At 42.4% G+C, this 18,858-nt stretch overlaps 2 protein-coding genes across 4 annotated transcripts in view; one reads left to right on the forward strand and one right to left on the reverse strand.

Annotated features, from left to right (window-relative positions):
• LOC109894515 (zinc finger protein DPF3) overlaps positions 1-4,314 on the forward strand; it is a 39,296-nt gene extending 34,982 nt beyond the window's left edge. The window contains exons 8-10 of the mRNA XM_020488062.2: positions 217-339; positions 450-1,260; positions 1,505-4,314. Coding sequence (XP_020343651.1) covers positions 217-339; positions 450-613 — 287 coding nt within the window. The 3' untranslated portion in view covers positions 614-1,260; positions 1,505-4,314. The remainder of the gene's footprint in view (positions 1-216; positions 340-449; positions 1,261-1,504) is intronic.
• Positions 4,315-5,814: 1,500 nt separating this feature from the next.
• Positions 5,815-18,858, reverse strand: part of LOC109893949 (regulator of G-protein signaling 6-like) — a 72,014-nt gene continuing 58,970 nt past the window's right edge. Inside the window, exons 6-18 of one of the 3 annotated variants that reach the window (XM_031828992.1) lie at positions 16,866-16,917; positions 16,153-16,217; positions 15,672-15,748; positions 15,006-15,087; positions 14,586-14,660; positions 12,848-12,952; positions 12,513-12,685; positions 11,884-12,009; positions 11,436-11,622; positions 10,709-10,801; positions 10,364-10,405; positions 10,093-10,146; positions 5,815-9,842 (exon numbers count right to left, since the gene is read on the reverse strand). In XM_031828992.1, coding sequence (XP_031684852.1) covers positions 9,792-9,842; positions 10,093-10,146; positions 10,364-10,405; positions 10,709-10,801; positions 11,436-11,622; positions 11,884-12,009; positions 12,513-12,685; positions 12,848-12,952; positions 14,586-14,660; positions 15,006-15,087; positions 15,672-15,748; positions 16,153-16,217; positions 16,866-16,917 — 1,182 coding nt within the window. In that variant the 3' untranslated portion in view covers positions 5,815-9,791. The remainder of the gene's footprint in view (positions 9,843-10,092; positions 10,147-10,363; positions 10,406-10,708; positions 10,802-11,435; positions 11,623-11,883; positions 12,010-12,512; positions 12,686-12,847; positions 12,953-14,585; positions 14,661-15,005; positions 15,088-15,671; positions 15,749-16,152; positions 16,218-16,865; positions 16,918-18,858) is intronic. The other 2 variants (XM_031828993.1, XM_031828994.1) reach the window with 2 other exon arrangements.

Consider the following 18,858-nt stretch of genomic DNA (forward strand, 5'->3'; position numbering starts at 1 on the left):
CCTCATGGCTGACTACCTCCACTGGGCTCTCAACATGTGATTTCTGTCTTCAGTGCAAATTCACTAGCTCCGTTTTAACTAACGATGTACACTAATCGTTTTCGGGTCAGCCCTGTCTAATGAGGTCTTTTGAAAACATATTTTTTCTTCATAAATTGTTAAAATGTCTGAATGCTTGGTTCAGGGCTCAGTGTTTGATCTAGCCTTCTTCTGCAGGTCAGAAGGGCCCAGGTGGGTCTGCCAGTACCAATAACTACTGTAACTTGTGCCGGTGCACACCAGGCTCCAACAGGGGTAAATCTCGGGAGAGGGTACCCTGCTCAGTCTGCCGATGCTCCAGTGAGTACCCTGCTCTGCTACACAGCATCCACACCATGATTATGACTAAGCTGTACTGATTGCTGTATTGTAGCTGTTATGCCGTCCTCATCCTGTCATCTTGTTGCCAGCTGGGTGCCCAGAAGAGAAGGAGGACAGCAGGCCGTTTGCCAGGGCAGAAGAACTGTTTGGCACCACCTCAGAGAGCGACACGTCCACGTTTCACGGCTTTGAGGACGATGAGCTTGAAGAGCCCTCGTCAAATGGCAAGGGGACATCCAACCGATACAGATAGAGAAGAACTTACTAGGTTTAAAGACTATTTTTAATATGGATAACCTCTAGCAAAAGTCTGCTGCTTCTTTTTAAATGTTTTTGTTGTTGTTGTGGAAAGCACAAGTGATTATTTCAGGAGAGAAATGCAAGAAGTGTTATTTTATTATCTACTGAACCTTGTTTAATAATTTATGAACATGTTTTTTATATTAACTTTGAAAGCAACAAGAAACAGTGTTTCTTGACAAGTGACTTGCTCTTCATGTGAAACTGAAGGAAGAATCACTTCTTGGATTTTTTTCCCCCTGGAACAGAAAAGGCAATTATGTTATAAACAAACACTGGAACGTGGATATCATTGTATTGCTCTTTTTGGGATGATTTGCCAGTGAAAATGAAATTCAATAATTTATCTGAAATGAAACAACTTAAATGATAAACTTGAGTTTGGATGGGGAATGAATGTCAACACCAACCCATCCCTCGGCTTGTTGATGTCACTGGAATCACCAGGCAGTTTGGAAAGAGGAGCTTTTAGATGACACCTCCACTGCTTCCTTCTCTGGATTATAATAATGTGGCAATGAAGGAGTGAAGGATTGACGTGTGTGGATGAAGCAGAGGGCTACGAAGGCATAACAGAAGCAGGGCATGGCTAGCTGAAAGGTAAGCACCTAGGTCCTATTCACACATAGTAGTACAGCGCTTTCTCATTTAATTGCAAGGTATATCCTTATTCCATCAGATCATGCTAGAGGGCTTTGCACTTTGAAGAACATTGAATGTAAAAGTGCTCATGTTAATCTCGATCACCATCAACAAATATATATATTTTTTTAAACAACTGCTGCTGGTTGTATGCCAGTTATCTTGGACAGGGGTGAGTCTGACCTATTTCTCTCTGTTGTAGGCGTACCATGGAATGAAGATCCAGAGGGCTGTGAAGCCAGTGAGGGGTGAGGTTCAGGACCCTCAACACTGGGCCTCTACATACCCCTCCACTGGACTCAAAAAAATCTATCTGGCTGACAGTCAGACAACATACAGCCAGCCTGCCAGCGACCACACAACCCCATACTCTCTGACTCAGACATTTTCTCTTTGAATTTCCCCCCTGAGAATATGTATTGATTATCCCAGACGGAACGTAGAAAACGAGTGGCTCCACATACAGTGAGTCTCTCCTGCACTGCAATGCACTGTGCTGTATGGTACCTATCCTGTATAAGGAAAGGTCAGGGCTGTGGGTTCTCTGCCCACAGAGTGTGTTTGAACCCTGTGTGTTGCTACTCTACGGCTGTGTCCACCATGCCCATGGGATCCAATATGACAATGAGACGTCATTAACTTCATCACTGTGCCAGCCTGCGACCCAGTTGGGAACCAGCTCTGACGGCCATAGTGACCCAGTGACCTGATTGAACCACTCTGACCTCTAACTTCTGACCCCTGCCATAGCGACGGTGCTGAACTCCCTCCGTCACTAATACAACAAAACCTCTGGACTACTTAGACATGCTCTTTTCTCCTCTCTCTTCTCTTGCTCTCTTTAATGTCAAACTAATGTAGAGTTTGCTTTAATCCCATCCATCCTCATGTTTCAGAATTGTGCTATATTCCTTTGTTTTGAACAGAATATTGACAGATAGGGTTCTTAGTGTCATTTAAGTGTATCTGCTGATTATTCTGATGTCTTCTGTTTGTTCTGGCTTTGTTGATATGTCTTTCTACAATACCTACTATTACTACTACAGTACTACTACTCAGGCATATGATTTGTACTGCTGTTGATTGTTCTTGTGTCTGCATAATGATGCAGTCAGTATCAGGCCATTCTCCCCTGCCTGCCTCATGATGTATTCTATTGGTCAAAAGGATAGAAATAACTGATGAGGGTATTGACAAGGAATCAGAAAGGGCAATAAAATGAATGCCACAGAGTTTAGTCATCACACTAACACATGTCTATTTAGCCCAGCTTTAACAAACCATTGCAATAACAAAACATTCTGAACAGTGCCCAACTGCATTCTTGGGCACATTACTCCAATTTCTCTCCTTCCTCTGATTCCTCAAACACTTTTGTCCAGAATCACTTATTGGTAACTGCCAAAATAAAGAAAATACTTCAGTAAATGAGGGATACAAAGTATATTGAAAGCAGGTGCTTCCACACAGCTGTGGTTCCTGAGTTAATTAAGCAATTAAAACATCCCATCATGCATAGGGTGATGTATAAAAATGCCCAGTTGCCCATATTTTTTTGCTACCATGGCTAGAAGAAGTGATTTTGAAAGAGGGGTCTCAAAAGAGCATAGCTAGGGGGTTAAAAGTGGCTTGGGTGTGTGTCCATGTGTGCATGCTTGCACCTTTTAATGAATGGGGATAAGCAATTGAAGACTTATTGGAGATTCTGGAGTGGCACCTGAGACAGCGTTTTCCACCACCATCAACAAAACACCAACATGATGGAATTTCTCATGGAAGAATGGTCTTGCATCCCCCAAATATAGTTCCAGACGCTTGTAGAATCTATAATCTATTTGATCTGTTCTGGCTGTTAGTGGTGTCCAACGCCCTGTTAAGATACTTTATGTTGGTGTTTACTTTATTTTGCTAGTTACCTATACATGCCATGTGTACATAATGCGAGGAGAGTTATGTACAATTGCAGAAGAGCTGTAAAACAATGTTATGTGACATTTTGATTTGAGTGCTATATTAGGCATAAATACTTTATGAAGTGTAAAGGGTGCTTGGGATATTGAGCCAAAAACATGTTGATGTATTGTATATCTATCACACAGTCATGTGTCCTTCCATGTGGTCATATGAGCAAGTTGTTAGTTGTTCCATTAGCTAAAATAACCTGAAAATGCAAGATAGTATTTAAATAGAAAGGAATGTCTTAAATGTTGGCACATTAGACACGCAATACACATTCTTAACACTGAATTCCCTCAGGGATACCTTCATCCACAGTTTCTAGGTCTTTTTTATGGATAATTATTTTGGTAATCAGCAACAACCTCCCTATCAATTACATGGTCACCAGTCATTTTGGAATGACAACCTGGTACTGATGTAGGATCTTAATTTTACCTTTATTGTCGCAGCAAAATAATTCTACAGCAACAGAATTTTAATGTTTAGTCTATAATTTTGCCTGATCGGTGGTCAGGCTATTAGCTAGTCAAAATGAGGCTACATGAAAAGTGTTATTTTGTTAATATAACTGTGTTAGTGCAGGTTTTCAATGAATTAATCTGCAAATTCTCAGCAGCAAAAGAGTGATCAAATTAAAGTCTTACATCTGTATTAACCCGCCTGGAGTCAGCGGAGAGTGTGTGGTTTATGGTTAACGTTTTCTTTCACTGGTGACTTCCTCTAACAAACGGGTCTAGCATGGTGCACTTCCAAACAACACTCATTAAAGTCAGTGATGTCTGTATAGAAGCAAGTGTCATCACCACCAATCATATAATCTTGCATAGCCTGTATACCTCGTCAAAGACGGCAATAACCCAAGAGCTCTCAGCAAGCCTTCCTGAGTTAGCGGGGAGTGCAGGGGTTGGAATGGAGCCAAGAACAGATTAAATGGACTTGACCGGTCATTTTATCTTCAACTGTAAATAACTAAAATCGAGAGAATGAAGTCTTTGTTTGTTAAACTATTTTTATTGTAATGAAAGAAAATAAAGAATGAGACTCTGCCCACTCCGGATGTTTGGGGATGTTTTGCTGTGGACCTATTTAACACCATTGTTGCTATTGTAGTATTTACGTTACTACCCAGTTATAAGAGTAACTGGTTACCAATATGCTACTAACTGGTTACCAGTATGTTACGAACTGGTTACCAATATGCTACGAACTGGTTACTAACTGGTTACCAATATGCTGTGACCTGGTTACTAACTGGTTACCAATATGCTACAAACTGGTTACCAATATATTACTAACTGGTTACCAATATATTACTAACTGGGTACCAATATGCTACTAACTGGTTACCAATATATTACTAACTGGTTACCAATATATTACTAACTGGTTACCAATATATTACTAACTGGTTACCAATATGCTACTAACTGGTTACCAATATGCTACTAACTGGTTACCAATATGTTACTAACTGGTTACCAATATGTTACTAACTGGTTACCAATATGTTACTAACTGGGTACCAATATGCTACAAACTGGTTACCAATATGCTACTAACTGGTTACCAATATGCTACTAACTGGTTACCAATATATTACTAACTGGATACCAATATGCTACTAACTGGGTACCAAAATGCAAGTAACTGGTTACCAAAATGCTACTAACTGAGTACCAAAATGCTACTAACTGGGTACCAATATGCTACTAACTGGGTACCAAAATGCTACTAACTGGTTACCAATATGCTACTAACTGGTTACCAATATGTTACTAACTGGTTACCAATATGTTACTAACTGGGTACCAATATGCTACAAACTGGTTACCAATATGCTACTAACTGGTTACCAATATATTACTAACTGGATACCAATATGCTACTAACTGGGTACCAAAATGCAAGTAACTGGTTACCAAAATGCTACTAACTGGGTACCAAAATGCTACTAACTGGGTACCAATATGCTACTAACTGGGTACCAAAATGCTACTAACTGGGTACCAATATGCTACTAAATGGGTATCAAAATGCAAGTAACTGGGTACCAAAATGCTACTAACTGGGTACCGATATGCTACTAACTGGGTACCGATATGCTACTAACTGGTTACCAAAGTGCTACTAACTGGGTACCAATATATTACTAACTGGATACCAATATGCTCCTAACTGGGTACCAAAATGCTACTAACTGGGTACCAATATGCTACTAACTGGGTACCAAAATGCTACTAACTGGGTACCAAAATGCTACTAACTGGGTACCAATATGCTACTAACTGGGTATCAAAATGCAAGTAACTGGGTACCAAAATGCTACTAACTGGGTACCGATATGCTACTAACTGGTTACCAAAGTGCTACTAACTGGGTACCAAAATGCTACTAACTGGGTACCAATATGCTACTAACTGGTTACCAAAGTGCTACTAACTGGGTACCAATATGCTACTAACTGGGTACCAATATGCTACTAACTGGGTACCAAAATGCTACTAACTGGGTGCCACATGTGCTACTGTAAATGAGAGGCGGACACCATGTAGATGGAGGTCCCAAGGTTTTATTTTTTAGTCCCCACAAGATATTAGGTGCATGGGTCTTTTAGAGTGCTAATAGTCATTTTGCTGATTTGAGAAACTAGAAGCACAAATGTCCTGGATATGTTACATGCATAGTAATGTGCCCATACCATAACATGTGCTTTTAGATAATGGAAATCTATATAGCCAATTTATATACAATGCACTCTGTACACACACACACAGTGCTATTGTGTTTGTGCAGACAATATTCTTTAAAGGGATATTTCACAGATTACAAAATTAGACTTATGTTTCCTTGCCCTGTAAGCAGTCCATGGACAAGGTATGACAGCAATCCATGCTTTGGTTGAGTTTCCCTGGCAGTGTTGGCACTGTTTTCAAATGCTGGCCTAGCTAGCAGAAAGTGTTCCATTCTGCTTCCAGGGCAAGATTCCTGACAATAAATGTCAACATGTGGGATTTCTACTACAAAGCATTTGGAAACTGCCAGGGAAACTAAACTATAGACTGCTTACAGGGTAAAGAAACCAATGTCATTTTGTAATTTGGGTGAACTATCCCTCAATAAATTAAGCATTTCTATCTTATAGTCAAGAGGTTTTAGTTTATGATAATCATATAAATATCAACCTGTACAGTGCATGGCAGCAACTCTAATTTAATTTGAAGTACTGTAATTCTCTCAGTATTTGACTTTAGTAATATTGACTCTGGCAGTTGATCATATGCCCCCCTTACCACACGAGGGAGCTGTTGTGCTGTGAATGATACTCTCCTCTATCTCAGGACTTTGGGAATGTAGAAGAGCGATGCAGCAGAGTCCTTCAGATGAATCATGTATCTTCCAGTTCCAGGGATGGATGTTATATCAGTCAGGTGCATCCTGTTGGTTTATGTCCTTTCAGCAGAGATGTTCGTTGTTCTGTTCAGTGGTGGAGATTGAGGTAATTTCCCTTTTGGTTGTGTTTGAAGATAGAAGAAGAAGAACCAAGCAGCTTGCTGGTTGGCTGTGCACGTAACCTTTTCTCCCCAGCTCAGACTCCCTAAACTTCATTTCACAGAGCATTTCCCCTAACAAGCATACACACGGTTTGGCAAATATAACAATGGCTTGCAACAACATGACATGAGGAATAATACATACACATATCTCTGTAATGACTGAGCATGTAAGTCATGGTTTACATTGACATGAATGCAACATAACGGCTAGCGCTAAATGAAACATGCTTCTCTTGGTCTGTTAAGCGATATAGGATCTTTCTGATTGTGAGGTGATGACATATTTCAACATCCAAATAAATATTCCTGCCACAGTGCTCCTGTTCGGGCATGCCTGGCCACCATGGCCCATAGAGGTGCATGGTGTTTAGTCTCCATTAGATGACACTGGTGACATTCCAAAGTGGTAGTGATGCAGGGCTATTTTATTAGGGGCCTGTAAGGCAGGTGAATGTCACTTAAATATCTCTGTGACTGGTCTAATGTGGCATTTATTTGGCATGTATCTGCTTGAATAGGTGCAGGATAATACAGAAACACCATGTATCACATTGTTATTGATCATTACATTGTTGGGTTTTGAGTTTGCAAGAAAGGCATTTCACTGTACTTGTGCATGTGACATGAAAACTCGAAACTTGGTGCTGTGTAAAATACTAAATAAGGCTGAATTCACTGATTCTGAGAGAACATTATTGAGATTTTCCATAAGGGACAGGGTTTTCGAGCTTTAAAGCTGTCTATATTGATTTAATCAAATGGTAGGTGTGCTCTTGAGTGTATGATTGTCTGTGTTGGCCAGGTCTCCTTTGAAAAATAGGCCTATGACCTCAATTGGACTTCATGCTTTCAAAAAATAAGAATCGAACCATAGCATGAATTCTAAACAAACACAATTTGATGAAACATGCAATGATTAATTGTAAATTCTCTATCAAGCCCTTATGCCTACTCCTGGAATGTAATAAAATCATGGAGAATTTCCCTCAAAGTCGCTTCTATAATAACAATTACAATACCTTAGATTTATGGGCAAACAAAAATATTCCCAATCACTGCAAAAATAATAGGTTTTAAGTTTCCATCAGTAAATAGGATTATATGGTGTACTGTATAAGAAAAAAATATGATACAGATTTAGACAAAGATAAAGATATAAAAAAAGAGATTTGTTAAATACAGAACAGAAAAGTGTCCTCCTGCTGTCATTATTGCTGACTGCCTAGTGTGGGCAGACTGTACTGTATATGTATATACAGTTGAAGTCGGAAGTTTACATACACGTAGGTTGGAGTCATTAAAACTCGTTTTTCAACCACTCCACAAATGTCTTGTTAACAAACTATAATTTAGGCACTATAATCTACTTAATGCATGACACAAGTAATATTTCCAACAATTGTTATTTCGCTTATAATTCACTGTATCATAATTCCAGTGGGTCAGAAGTTTACATACACTAAGTTACACTTTGCTTGACATCATGGGAAAACCAAAATAAATCAGCCAAGACCTCTGGTTCATCCTTGGGAGCAATTTCCAAATGCCTGAAGTTACCACGTTCATCTGTACAAACAATAGTAAGCAAGTATAAACACCATGGGACCACGCAGCCGTCATACTGCTCAGGTAGAAGACGCATTCTGTCTCCTATAAATGAACGTACTTTGGTGCGAAAAGTGCAAATCAATCCCAGAACAACAGCAAAGGACCCTGTGAAGATGCTGGAGGAAACATATACAGAAGTATCTATATCCAGAGGAAAATGAGTCCTATGTCGACATAACCTGAAAGGCCGCTCAGCAACGAAGAAGCCACTGCTCCAAAACTGCCAAAAAAAAGCCAGACTGTGGTTTGTAACTGCACATGGGGACAAATATTGTACTTTTGGAGAAATGTCCTCTGGTCTGATGAAACAAAAATACAACTGTTTGGCCATAATGACCATCGTTATGTTTGGAGGAAAAAGGGGGGAGGCTTGCAAGTCGAAGAACACCATCCCAACCGTGAAGCATGGGGGTGGAAACATCATGTTGTGGGGGTGCTTTGCTGCAGGAGGGACTGGTGCACTTCACAAAATAGATGGCATCATGAGGCAGGATAATTATGTGGATATATTGAAGAAACATCTCAAGACATCAGTCAGGAAGTTAAAGCTTGGTCGCAAATGGGTATTCCAAATGGACAATGACCCCAAGCATATTTCCAAAGTTGTGGCAAAATGGCTTAAGGACAACAAAGTCATGGTATTGGGAGTGGCCATCACAAAGCCCTGACCTCAATCCTATAGAAAATGTGTGGGCAGAACTGAAAAGGCATGTGTGAGCAAAGAGGCCTACAAACCTGATTCAGTTACACCAGCTCTGTCAGGATGAATGGGCCAAAATTCAACCAACTTATTGTGGGAAGCTTGTGGAAGGCTCCCCGAAACGTTTGACCCCAATTAAACAATTTAAAGGCAATGCTACCAAATACTCATTGAGTGTATGTAAACTTCTGACCCACTGGGAATGTGATGAAAGAAATAAAAGCTGAAATAAATCACTCTCGCTACTATTATTCTGACATTTCACATTCTTAAAATAAAGTGGTGATCCTAACTGACCTAAGACGGGGAATTTTTACGGTATTTTTACTGTGTTAATGTATATGGCTAAGGTGTATGTAAACTTCGACTTCAACCCAGTGTCTGCATTCACTTCCTATCTGTACATGTCCCACTATGACTCATTGAGCTTGTATGTAGCCCTACTGTATGTGCTTGTACTGTGTTCATACCATGTGGTGAGTGGGTCAAGCTCCCCTCCCCCCCAGCTGGCATGATCTGTGGTTCTGTGAGTAGTCCTAATTCCAGCGCTGCATGGCACTGTCTGTGACCCACCAGAGCAGAGCTTCCCACCCCAGCAGCACCCCTCTCCCTGCATGGTCATGGCCCTTCCAGGGGTGTCTGTCTGTGCCCCTCCAGCCCAGGCAGTGTCAGGATGACTGCATCAGCCCTGTCAGCCGCTTGCCCGTCAATGACTTGCCCTGGAAAATGGAAACAAACATTACTGGCACAGTTTTTGGAAAATAATGCAGTCTGTGTACAGTTCTGTGCCAAGAAAGTACTAAGACTAGTTACCCCTGCATAAATGTTGAGCACTTACCTGTCCTTAAAATGGTAATAAATACCATCAAAAGACCTCTGCACTACTAGCCTGCACAATTATATTGAACTTGAAAAAGGTCTTCATTAGGTTGCGTGCCCGTGATACAGCCCCAGTTCCTGGTGACTTACCACACTGCGGGTGAACTTTTCCAGGGAGGTACGGCGGCCCTGCTCACCCTCTGTCTGCGAATAGGGGCAGCATGGTGTGGGGGTGGGAATCGGGGAGGGGAGGGGAGGGGATGAGGGAAGATTAGAAAAGTGTCAAGGAAAAACACAGGTTACATTTTAGGCCATGAAGCCAGAAGCGGTGGCTATGGTAGAAGAGCTAGGGACCAGGCCAGCAGGGGGGAGTGTCTTTGAAGGGGACAACATAACACAGGGATGCACTGCTGCTGCTCACCAAGAGAAGATGATGCTTTGATCTGCTGTGGTGCTGATCATCCTAGTACACAGTATAACAGGACTTGCTTTATTTTCCATTTTAGAGAGCTGTGAATGTATAAATCCGAAGGAGTCAAATAATATAATAAACTGAACGACATGAATACTCGAGCAAAGGTAAGCCGTCTCAGTTCAGATGTAAATGGTTATGTAGTATCTGCAGAAAGTGTGGATTTGAGAATAAAGTTGCATCTTCCAAAAAGTGCTTTCAAACAAAGTGCTTTCAAACATATTTAGTAAATGCATATTATCACAGGTTTAAGATGGTGGAGTTGTGACTGAGTAGGTGTTAGTTACAGCTCACCAGCTTCTTTCTGGCTAGCAGGAGGTCCTGATAAATGTTGGATCTCAGGAAGCGTGCATAGCTGTCACTTTTCATCAACTTGAAGATGTGTTCCTGGAGAAGAAGGAGAGGTGGTTGATGGTGTGTGTGTGTATGTGTGTGTTTGTGTGAATGTGTGTTTGTGTGTGTGTGTGTGTGTGTGTGTGTGTGTGTGTGTGTGTGTGTGTGTGTGTGTGTGTGTGCGTGTGTGCGTGTGTGCGTGTGTGCGTGTGTGCGCGTGTGCATGCGTGCGTGCAATTGTGTGTGTGTTGAGTTGAGTTGATGATTATGTAAGAGTGGGAACGAAGGAGCTGAGTGTAAACCATGCTTGATAACATGGAGGGAAGAAGGAGTCTCCTGAGATGGCTGAATGAACACAAAGCCATCATATAGCCATTGAAGCTAATGCACCGTGAGGTGCAAAGCAAATACAGTTTGAATCTAGGATGAATGCATGTGCCATTCACAGGTATTACTCGGCCCATTAGACCCTGAAAAACATCGTTTCGTCACCACCATTCACTTAATTTCCTTTCACTCCATCTGTCCCTCCACCCCCCCTCTCAGCCAGCAGTGTGTGGGTGGGGATTATGATGTTATGTGTTTGTGTGAGTGGTTGAATGTGTGTGCAGTAGTAGCAGTAATATTGACAGTCTGTGTGGGCGTGCATGCATATGTGTTTGAGTGAATATGGGAGACTGATATGTACCTGTGCGTCCTCATAGCTGTATCGTCCAGGATCTTTCAGGTTATGGCTGGTGAGCTCATAGCTGTGGGAGTCCAGGTTGATGGAGCTGGGTGCACCCTCTGCCAGGAACTCCTGCCAGATCTCCTGGGCCCTGGCTGCCACATTCTCAAGGGGCCTCCGCTTCAGGTCCTGCACTGCCAACCAGAACCTAGTCAAGGGGCACAGGTAGGGCACAGCCAATAGAGATCAGTGTCTGCATTCACTTCCTAGTGTTAAACTGCCAGGAGAGGAGAGCGCCCCTTGTGGACATGCATAGCAGTCATTCCATTTAATCTCATTGCTGCCACTCAAAAGCCTCTATTGGCCTGGGGAATATAAATGGATGTGAAACAGTAGAAGGGAAGAAGATAGTGACAGTGTTATCATTGGGAACTGCGCCTGCCTGAGCCTATAAGGCTCCACCTCTCACCGGAGGTTCTCTGAGCTGAACTCCGACTCCAGGAACTTGAGGAAAGCGTCCCGTCCCGCTGGGTCCTTGAGGGCCTCCTCCAGAGAGAAGCCCCACTTCTTCACACGGTGCTGGCTGGGGTCCCGGCTGCTCACAGGGAAGAACGGTGAGAGACGACTGTGAGGCATCTCAGAATGCCAATCAAGCCTAGCATAGAGCTGGTTTACTGTACATGCTATTCTCACACTATTCTCCCACAGTACATATGTTGTGGGTGTGCATGCTGTTTAATATGTGGATGAATAGGGAAAGAAAGAGGAGCTAGCCATGGGGGTATCATGACATTTTGGCCAGCACCTGAGAGCACTGACCCTCTGCCTGACCCCACTAGTCATTTGAGGAGTGATTATGTTTGACTAGTGAGGTCGGTCCATGGGGCCTATGGCCTCACACCACCGGAGGCTGCTGAATGGAGGACGGCTCATAATAATGGCTGGAATGGAGTAAATGGAACAAGGTATCAAACACATGGAGGCCATGTTCGATTACCATTCCATTTATTCCATTCCAGCCATCCCTATGAGCCCGTCCTCCCCTATTAAGGTTCCACCAACCTCCTGTGCCCCACACTGCCTCCCCAGTAAACCCACCTAGCCTCCAGGTCCCAGAAGGTCATGTCATCGCTGATCCAGGGGTTGGACGGTTCAACAGTTGACGCTAAAGGATCGTAGACCATGAACTGTTCTGTGTAGCTCATGAGGCTGTCTGCTACTTTGGACATTTTCATACAGTGTCTGTCCAGCTGCATGTTCAAGAAGGAAATCTGAGAGAGAAAAGAAGGAAAAATGAGAGAGTAGCATTAATCAAGAGGAGAGTTGGCGTTATGATTGATGAGTGAGACAGATAGGCAGACAGACAGACAGCATGAAATAATGGATAATGCCAGTGTTAGTAATGACCTGTCAGGAGAATCACAGTGTGTTACCTCCTTCTGCACGTCCTCTCTGGTGGGCTTCCTGGACGGCTGGGATGGGAGGGACTGGTGGACTGAACTCTGAGTCTGGGTGTCGTCTGTTACCCCATACACCGACTGGACAGGGACAGAATGGATATACATGTCTGTTATTTGTATTTGTATTTATTATGAATCCCCATCTTCCTGGGGTCCAGCAACATTAAGGCAGTTTATACAATTTTAAAACATTACAAAACATTCCCAGATTTTACAACATACTGTGTGCCCTCAGGCCCCTACTCCACCACTACCACATATCTACAGTACTGCCAGGAGACAGTACAACATCCGTGTGTGTGTGTGTGTGTGTGTGTGTGTGTGTGTGTGTGTGTGTGTGTGTGTGTGTGTGTGTGTGTGTGTGTGTGTGTGTGTGTGTGTGTGTGTGTGTGTGTGTGTGTGTGTGTGTGTGTGTGTGTGCGTGCGTGCGTGCATGTGTCTGCGCCAATGTTTGTGTTGCTTCACAGTCCCCGCTGTTCCATAAGGTGGTTTTTATCTGTTTTTTAAATAAAATTTTACTGAATAGAGATCCATGTAGTCATGGCTCTATGTAGTACTGTGTGCCTTCTATAGTCTGTTCTGGACTTGGAGACTGTGAAGAGACCTCTTGTGGCATGTCTTGTGGGGTATGCATGGGTGTCCGAGCTGTGTGCCAGTAGTTTCGACAGACAGCTCGGTGCATTCAAAATGTCAATACCTCTCATAAATAAAAGTAGTGATGAAGTCAATCTCTCCTCCACTTTGAGACAGGAGAGATTGACAGGCATATTATTAATACCAGCTCTCTATGCACATCCAAGGGCCAGCTGTGCTGTCCTGTTCTGAGCCAATTGCAATTGGCACCTGACCACACGACTGAACAGTAGTCAAGGTGCAACAAAATTAGGGCCTGCAGGACCTGCCTTGTTGATAGTGTTGTTAAGAAGGCAGAGCATCACTTTATTATAGCCAGATTTCCCCATTTTAGCTAATACTGCATCAATATGTTTTGACCATGACAGTTTACAATCTAGTGTTACTCCAAGCAGTTTAGTCATCTCAACTTGCTCAATTTCTACATTCTTTATTTCAAGATTTAGTTGAGGTGTAGGGTTTAGTGAGTGTTTTGTTACAAATACAATGCTTTTCTTTTTAGAAATATTTAGGGCTAACTTATTCCTTGCCATCCAAGCTGAAACTAACTGCAGCTCTTTGTTGAGTGTTGCAGTCATTTCAGTCGCTGTAGTAGCTGATGTGTATAGTGTTGAGTCATCCGCATACATAGAAACTCTGGCTTTACTCAAAGTCAGTGCCATGTCGTTATTAGAAATTGAAAAAAGCAAGGGGCCTAAACAGCTACCCTGGGGAATTCCTGATTCTAACTGGATTATATTTGATAGGCTTCCATTAAAGAACACCCTCTGTGTTCTGTTAGACAAGTAACTCATAACACATAAGTTTTTCCAGCAGCAGACTATGATCAAGAATGCCAAAAGCTGCACTGAAGTCTAACAAGACAGCCCCCACAATCATTTTATCATCAATTCCTCTCAACCAATCATCAGTCATTTGTGTAAGTGCTGTGCTTGTTGAGTGTCCTTCCCTATAAGCATGCTAAAATTCAGTTGTCAATTTGTTTCCGTATTGCTTATACACTCACCCTCAACACACGCACACAGATATATACATACATAAACAGAGACCACTCATCACTAAAAGCCTTCTTCCTTACCTTTTTCACCTTCTGTGGATTCTTCTCTCTCTGGCACTTGCGAATGTCCATCTCTGTGGTGTTTACACAGCCTGGCTGTGAGAGAGTTAGTTTTCAGGTCAGATTATAGTGGGTCACCAGACATCCTTCCCTAGCCTGCAGGCTAGACTTAATTCAAAACTGGAGTTGGCTAATACAGAGCCCCACTAGGATCCAGATGAATTCAGGCTAACCCAGGCCCCACCAGACATTAAAACACTGTATTGTTCTAACAGTAGAGCCCTACAGGACTTTCACTGTAACATTCCTTGTCCTTTCATCATGCCCTCTCTCTATTACTCCTTCAGACCTTAGCACCACCTCCTCCTCTCAGCTTAGCACCACCACCTCCTCCTCTCAGCTTAGCACCAGCACCCTCCTTCCTTCCTCCTTTCAGCTTACCACAGGGCGATGGACGTCCCAGAATGCCCTCTCCTGGCTGTCTAGGATCTTCCTCTCAGCCTTGTCCTTCTTCCTGTCGATCCTGAGGGTAGGGGAGAGAGGACAGAGCCAAGTCAATACTGAGAACACAGACAGACATGTCACTTTTAATGAGAGACCAGAGGAGGGTAAAAGCTCAAAGTGGAAGTCACAACCTGTTTCGTCACCAAACAATCTGTGGTCTGGCCGCTGGCTGGTAGGGTACAACTCTTACATAACTGACATTTACTGATCAGTGCTTGGTTGGACTGTTTCTCTCTCTCACTCGGAATGTAACAAAGCTAAAATGTATTATCTCTTAACTACAGTAAATACTTAGTGCTCAGACTATAATCATTTGAAAGGGTAATCATGACCAATTAGGTTTTTCTCATGTCCTGATATCATGTTTACAAATGTCAACCAGCAGATGGAGATGTAGTGGAAGGAACAGTGATAATAGTCAATGAGTAAAATATCACCTAGAAAGTAACCTAGGGGTATGCATCTGGCACACTGGGGACTCTATAGTCACCTGCATCAATGCATGAAATATAAGGAATACACTGACATAGGGCACAATAGACAAAGTATCAAAACCACAATATGTTGTGTGCGTGCTCGTTTGCCTAGTTACTGTCCACTCACTTGACCTGCGCCTCAGCTTGCATGAAGATGAACTCCCACTTCCTGGCGAAGGCCCTCTGCAGTCGAGCCAGGTTCTCCTGTAAGACCCCCAATCGTTGAGAAATGAGGGGTAAGAGTAGACCAGTGAAGGTTCTTGGGTAATTGCATTGCTACAATGCTTTTTGCTGCATAAAGCTAGCCAGCTCAGCTTAACCGGGAAGTAATATCATGGTTGTTGTAATTTGCATATAATAAGGGCATCTGCTTGGCAAGTGAGCAATACAAACATCTGTCATACATATTCAATGAAGTCACCTATTTGAATTGTGGGGAAAACAACACTCTGACTAAACCTATATGGCATGGAATAGACAAGAGCTTATGAGCATGGCATGTGATCTGAGAGAATCTGTAGTTGTGTAGTTGATACCTCTTTTAAAGAGTCAGTAGTGTATTGATAGTGTACTGACGACAGTTCCAGTAGGGTGAATATGGGACTCACAGCCTCGTAGTCAGCTAGCTCCAGCCTGGCCTTGTTCTGCATGGTGCGCTTGCACAGGTAGATAGCTGCAGAGGAGAGAGAAGACAGCAGAGTGTAGTCAGTTACTTACTGTTGCTTGGCAGACTGCCTGCCTTTAGTGATATTGCCAAACAAATGTCACATATGCTGTATCGCCAGTTGTAAGTGTAGTTTATTTCTTGCAAACAAATGCCACCTACTCGGTTTCCGCCTGAGTAAATCTGTTCCGATCAGAGTGAGGTGAGCAATATTTAATGAGACAGTTGGCAACTTTCCATTTACATAATCAGGCTGGAGAAATGCCATGCAAACATGAAACCCTGGAGATGTACAATAATTTCACGTATGACGTCTGTACCCTGATTGGCTAATATAGCCTGGGGGTAAAATGAGATCCTACTGGGGAGATAGTGGGATGCATTACAGATTGGGCCACTCAATCAATACTGGGTGTGAGACAACAACAGATCCATAGTCTGTGTTTAGACTCTAGGCAGGAGGATATGACACAGTCTGGGCCAGACACTGCTCTCACTCTGCACTGAGCAGAGCTATAGGTTAGGCTGGCAGGGAGGGGCATCAGGGGGGAATAGCTGGGGGTTACACATAATGAAAATATGAGGGGTAACATTTAGACACATTTGAGGTCAGTGATATTTTCTCAATCCACCCTTAGGGACCACAACATAACTTACCATAGTCTGTGTTTTCAGGTTCCCAACAATTAGAGGGCCAGAAGTATGGAGCCTGAGGAGGAAAGTGGAGAGATCATTAACTTACTCATCATCTTAAGATCATTTATACATCAGAGCATCTGTCCAAGACTGGAGAGGGTCTCCTTTTTACTGTCTTTCCTAATGTTGATGCATACATTTTTTTCCACGCTGTCCCTAGGAGCAGTGTTTGAAGTTAACAGATCCTTTCCTTTATGTTTCACTCTGTAAAAATGTTGTGTTGAGTATGTGGATTAAAATGCTCAAATAATGAGGTTTTAAACACATTTCTGAGACACAGTTTAGTTTGAAGATGGGCAGCCCCGGTTTTAATATGCATGTTGTGTCCAGTCCACCCTGACTCATAGCACTAAGTCATGTTGAGATGAAGATGCTGGAGAACACACAAACCATCCATACTCTTTGTTCATGCCTTTCCCTCTCTACGAACATGCTGAAGTTAAAATAAGATAAGTGGTGTGATAATCAATGCCCTTCTTATGCTCTGCATAACTATATAGGTAAGAACAATAGCTATATTCTCCATCCAGATTTCTTTGATTATCGCAATTGATATTTCAGATTCAAAGTTCATTCCATGATGCATAAATAATGGCTTTCTCAGATCTATCATTTTTAATGATGGGCAGAATTAGAATGCAGAGATGTGCCGAGACATCTCCAATATCACTCATATAATTAGCTTAAAGCCTCCATGCAGTCTTTGTAATTTTATTTTTAAATCAGTACTGTATGTCTAAAATATCACTGAGTGTTCAGTGAAAATGTGTAATTTAAATGCTCAGTCTGATCATGTGGGTGTTAGGTAACAAATGTGAAGATATTTACATAAGCAGCCCTGATTGGCTGATAGGATGGTCTAGAGCCGACCCCCTTACCCAGATGACATCATGATGTGGGCCAAAAGTTCCATCCCACCTGAACAGGCAGAAATGTCAGGATTTCCTTTCAAACAGCTCTTACACAAAAAGGGCAATCTGATAATTTTCACAGTTTCTTAGTGTTATTTTGACCTCATAGTGTGGAAATATCATAACTGCACTGCCCCTCTAACAACAAAAGGCTAACAAGATGATTGAGATATGAATATGTGTCAGAAGCAACACATCAAACAGACAGGTTAACATGTATTTTCTCAAGTCTAAACCAAACTGCAGCAGTGACATATCATGTTGTGACTAGCCGCGGGAAGTAGGGGTGCTGAAGGTGCTGCAAATTGAAATACCTTTGCCAAAATTATTTAAAATAAATGTACAAATTCAAAATACTACACCAGGGAGCATAATTTAGCCACAGAGGATCAGTAGCTTTTAAAAAATAGCTGTGGATTAAGTTTTATCACAAGCACTTACAGTTGTGAAAGCTGCAATTTGGGAAACATGCATGTCAAATATAGAACAGCTTGTTGCACTGTGGCCAAAGACAAATATTCTATAGAAGAATTTTGGAACCTTTAAACCTGGTACTTTGACTGTTAAAATCAAGGGTACACAAGCGTTGGTTGCCAGGCCTTACTTTCCGTGCGATTGTAAATTCCATCTGGAGTGCCAGAGCATTGTCAGATTATCCGTTCGTAAACTCAGAGCGTTCAGAGCGCACACTGGACACTCTGGCCGAGGAGTAGTGTTGATCCATGTGTTCTGACCTCACAACGGCAGTCATGCACCCAAGCTAACTGACTAACAGTGGCTAGCTTGCTAGCTACTTCAAGACACATATGTGAGAACATCTCACTCTGACCAGTTTACTCGCCCTAGCAGAGCTGGTTAGGCTGTTTTCATTTTGTCCAGAGCGTTGGTGACTGTAACTCTGCTGCTGGCAACAATTTAATTAAATTTCTTTGCTGACGATTACTGACTCCGGTCCTATTCAATGAGTGTTGAGTGTTCGTAAATGCACCAGTTACTCACACTCAGACGAGAGTGCTCTGAAATCGGAGTAGATAGCCAGAGTG

Source organism: Oncorhynchus kisutch, linkage group LG7 (assembly GCF_002021735.2).
Source record: "Oncorhynchus kisutch isolate 150728-3 linkage group LG7, Okis_V2, whole genome shotgun sequence".
Taxonomy (NCBI): Eukaryota; Metazoa; Chordata; class Actinopteri; order Salmoniformes; family Salmonidae; genus Oncorhynchus; species Oncorhynchus kisutch.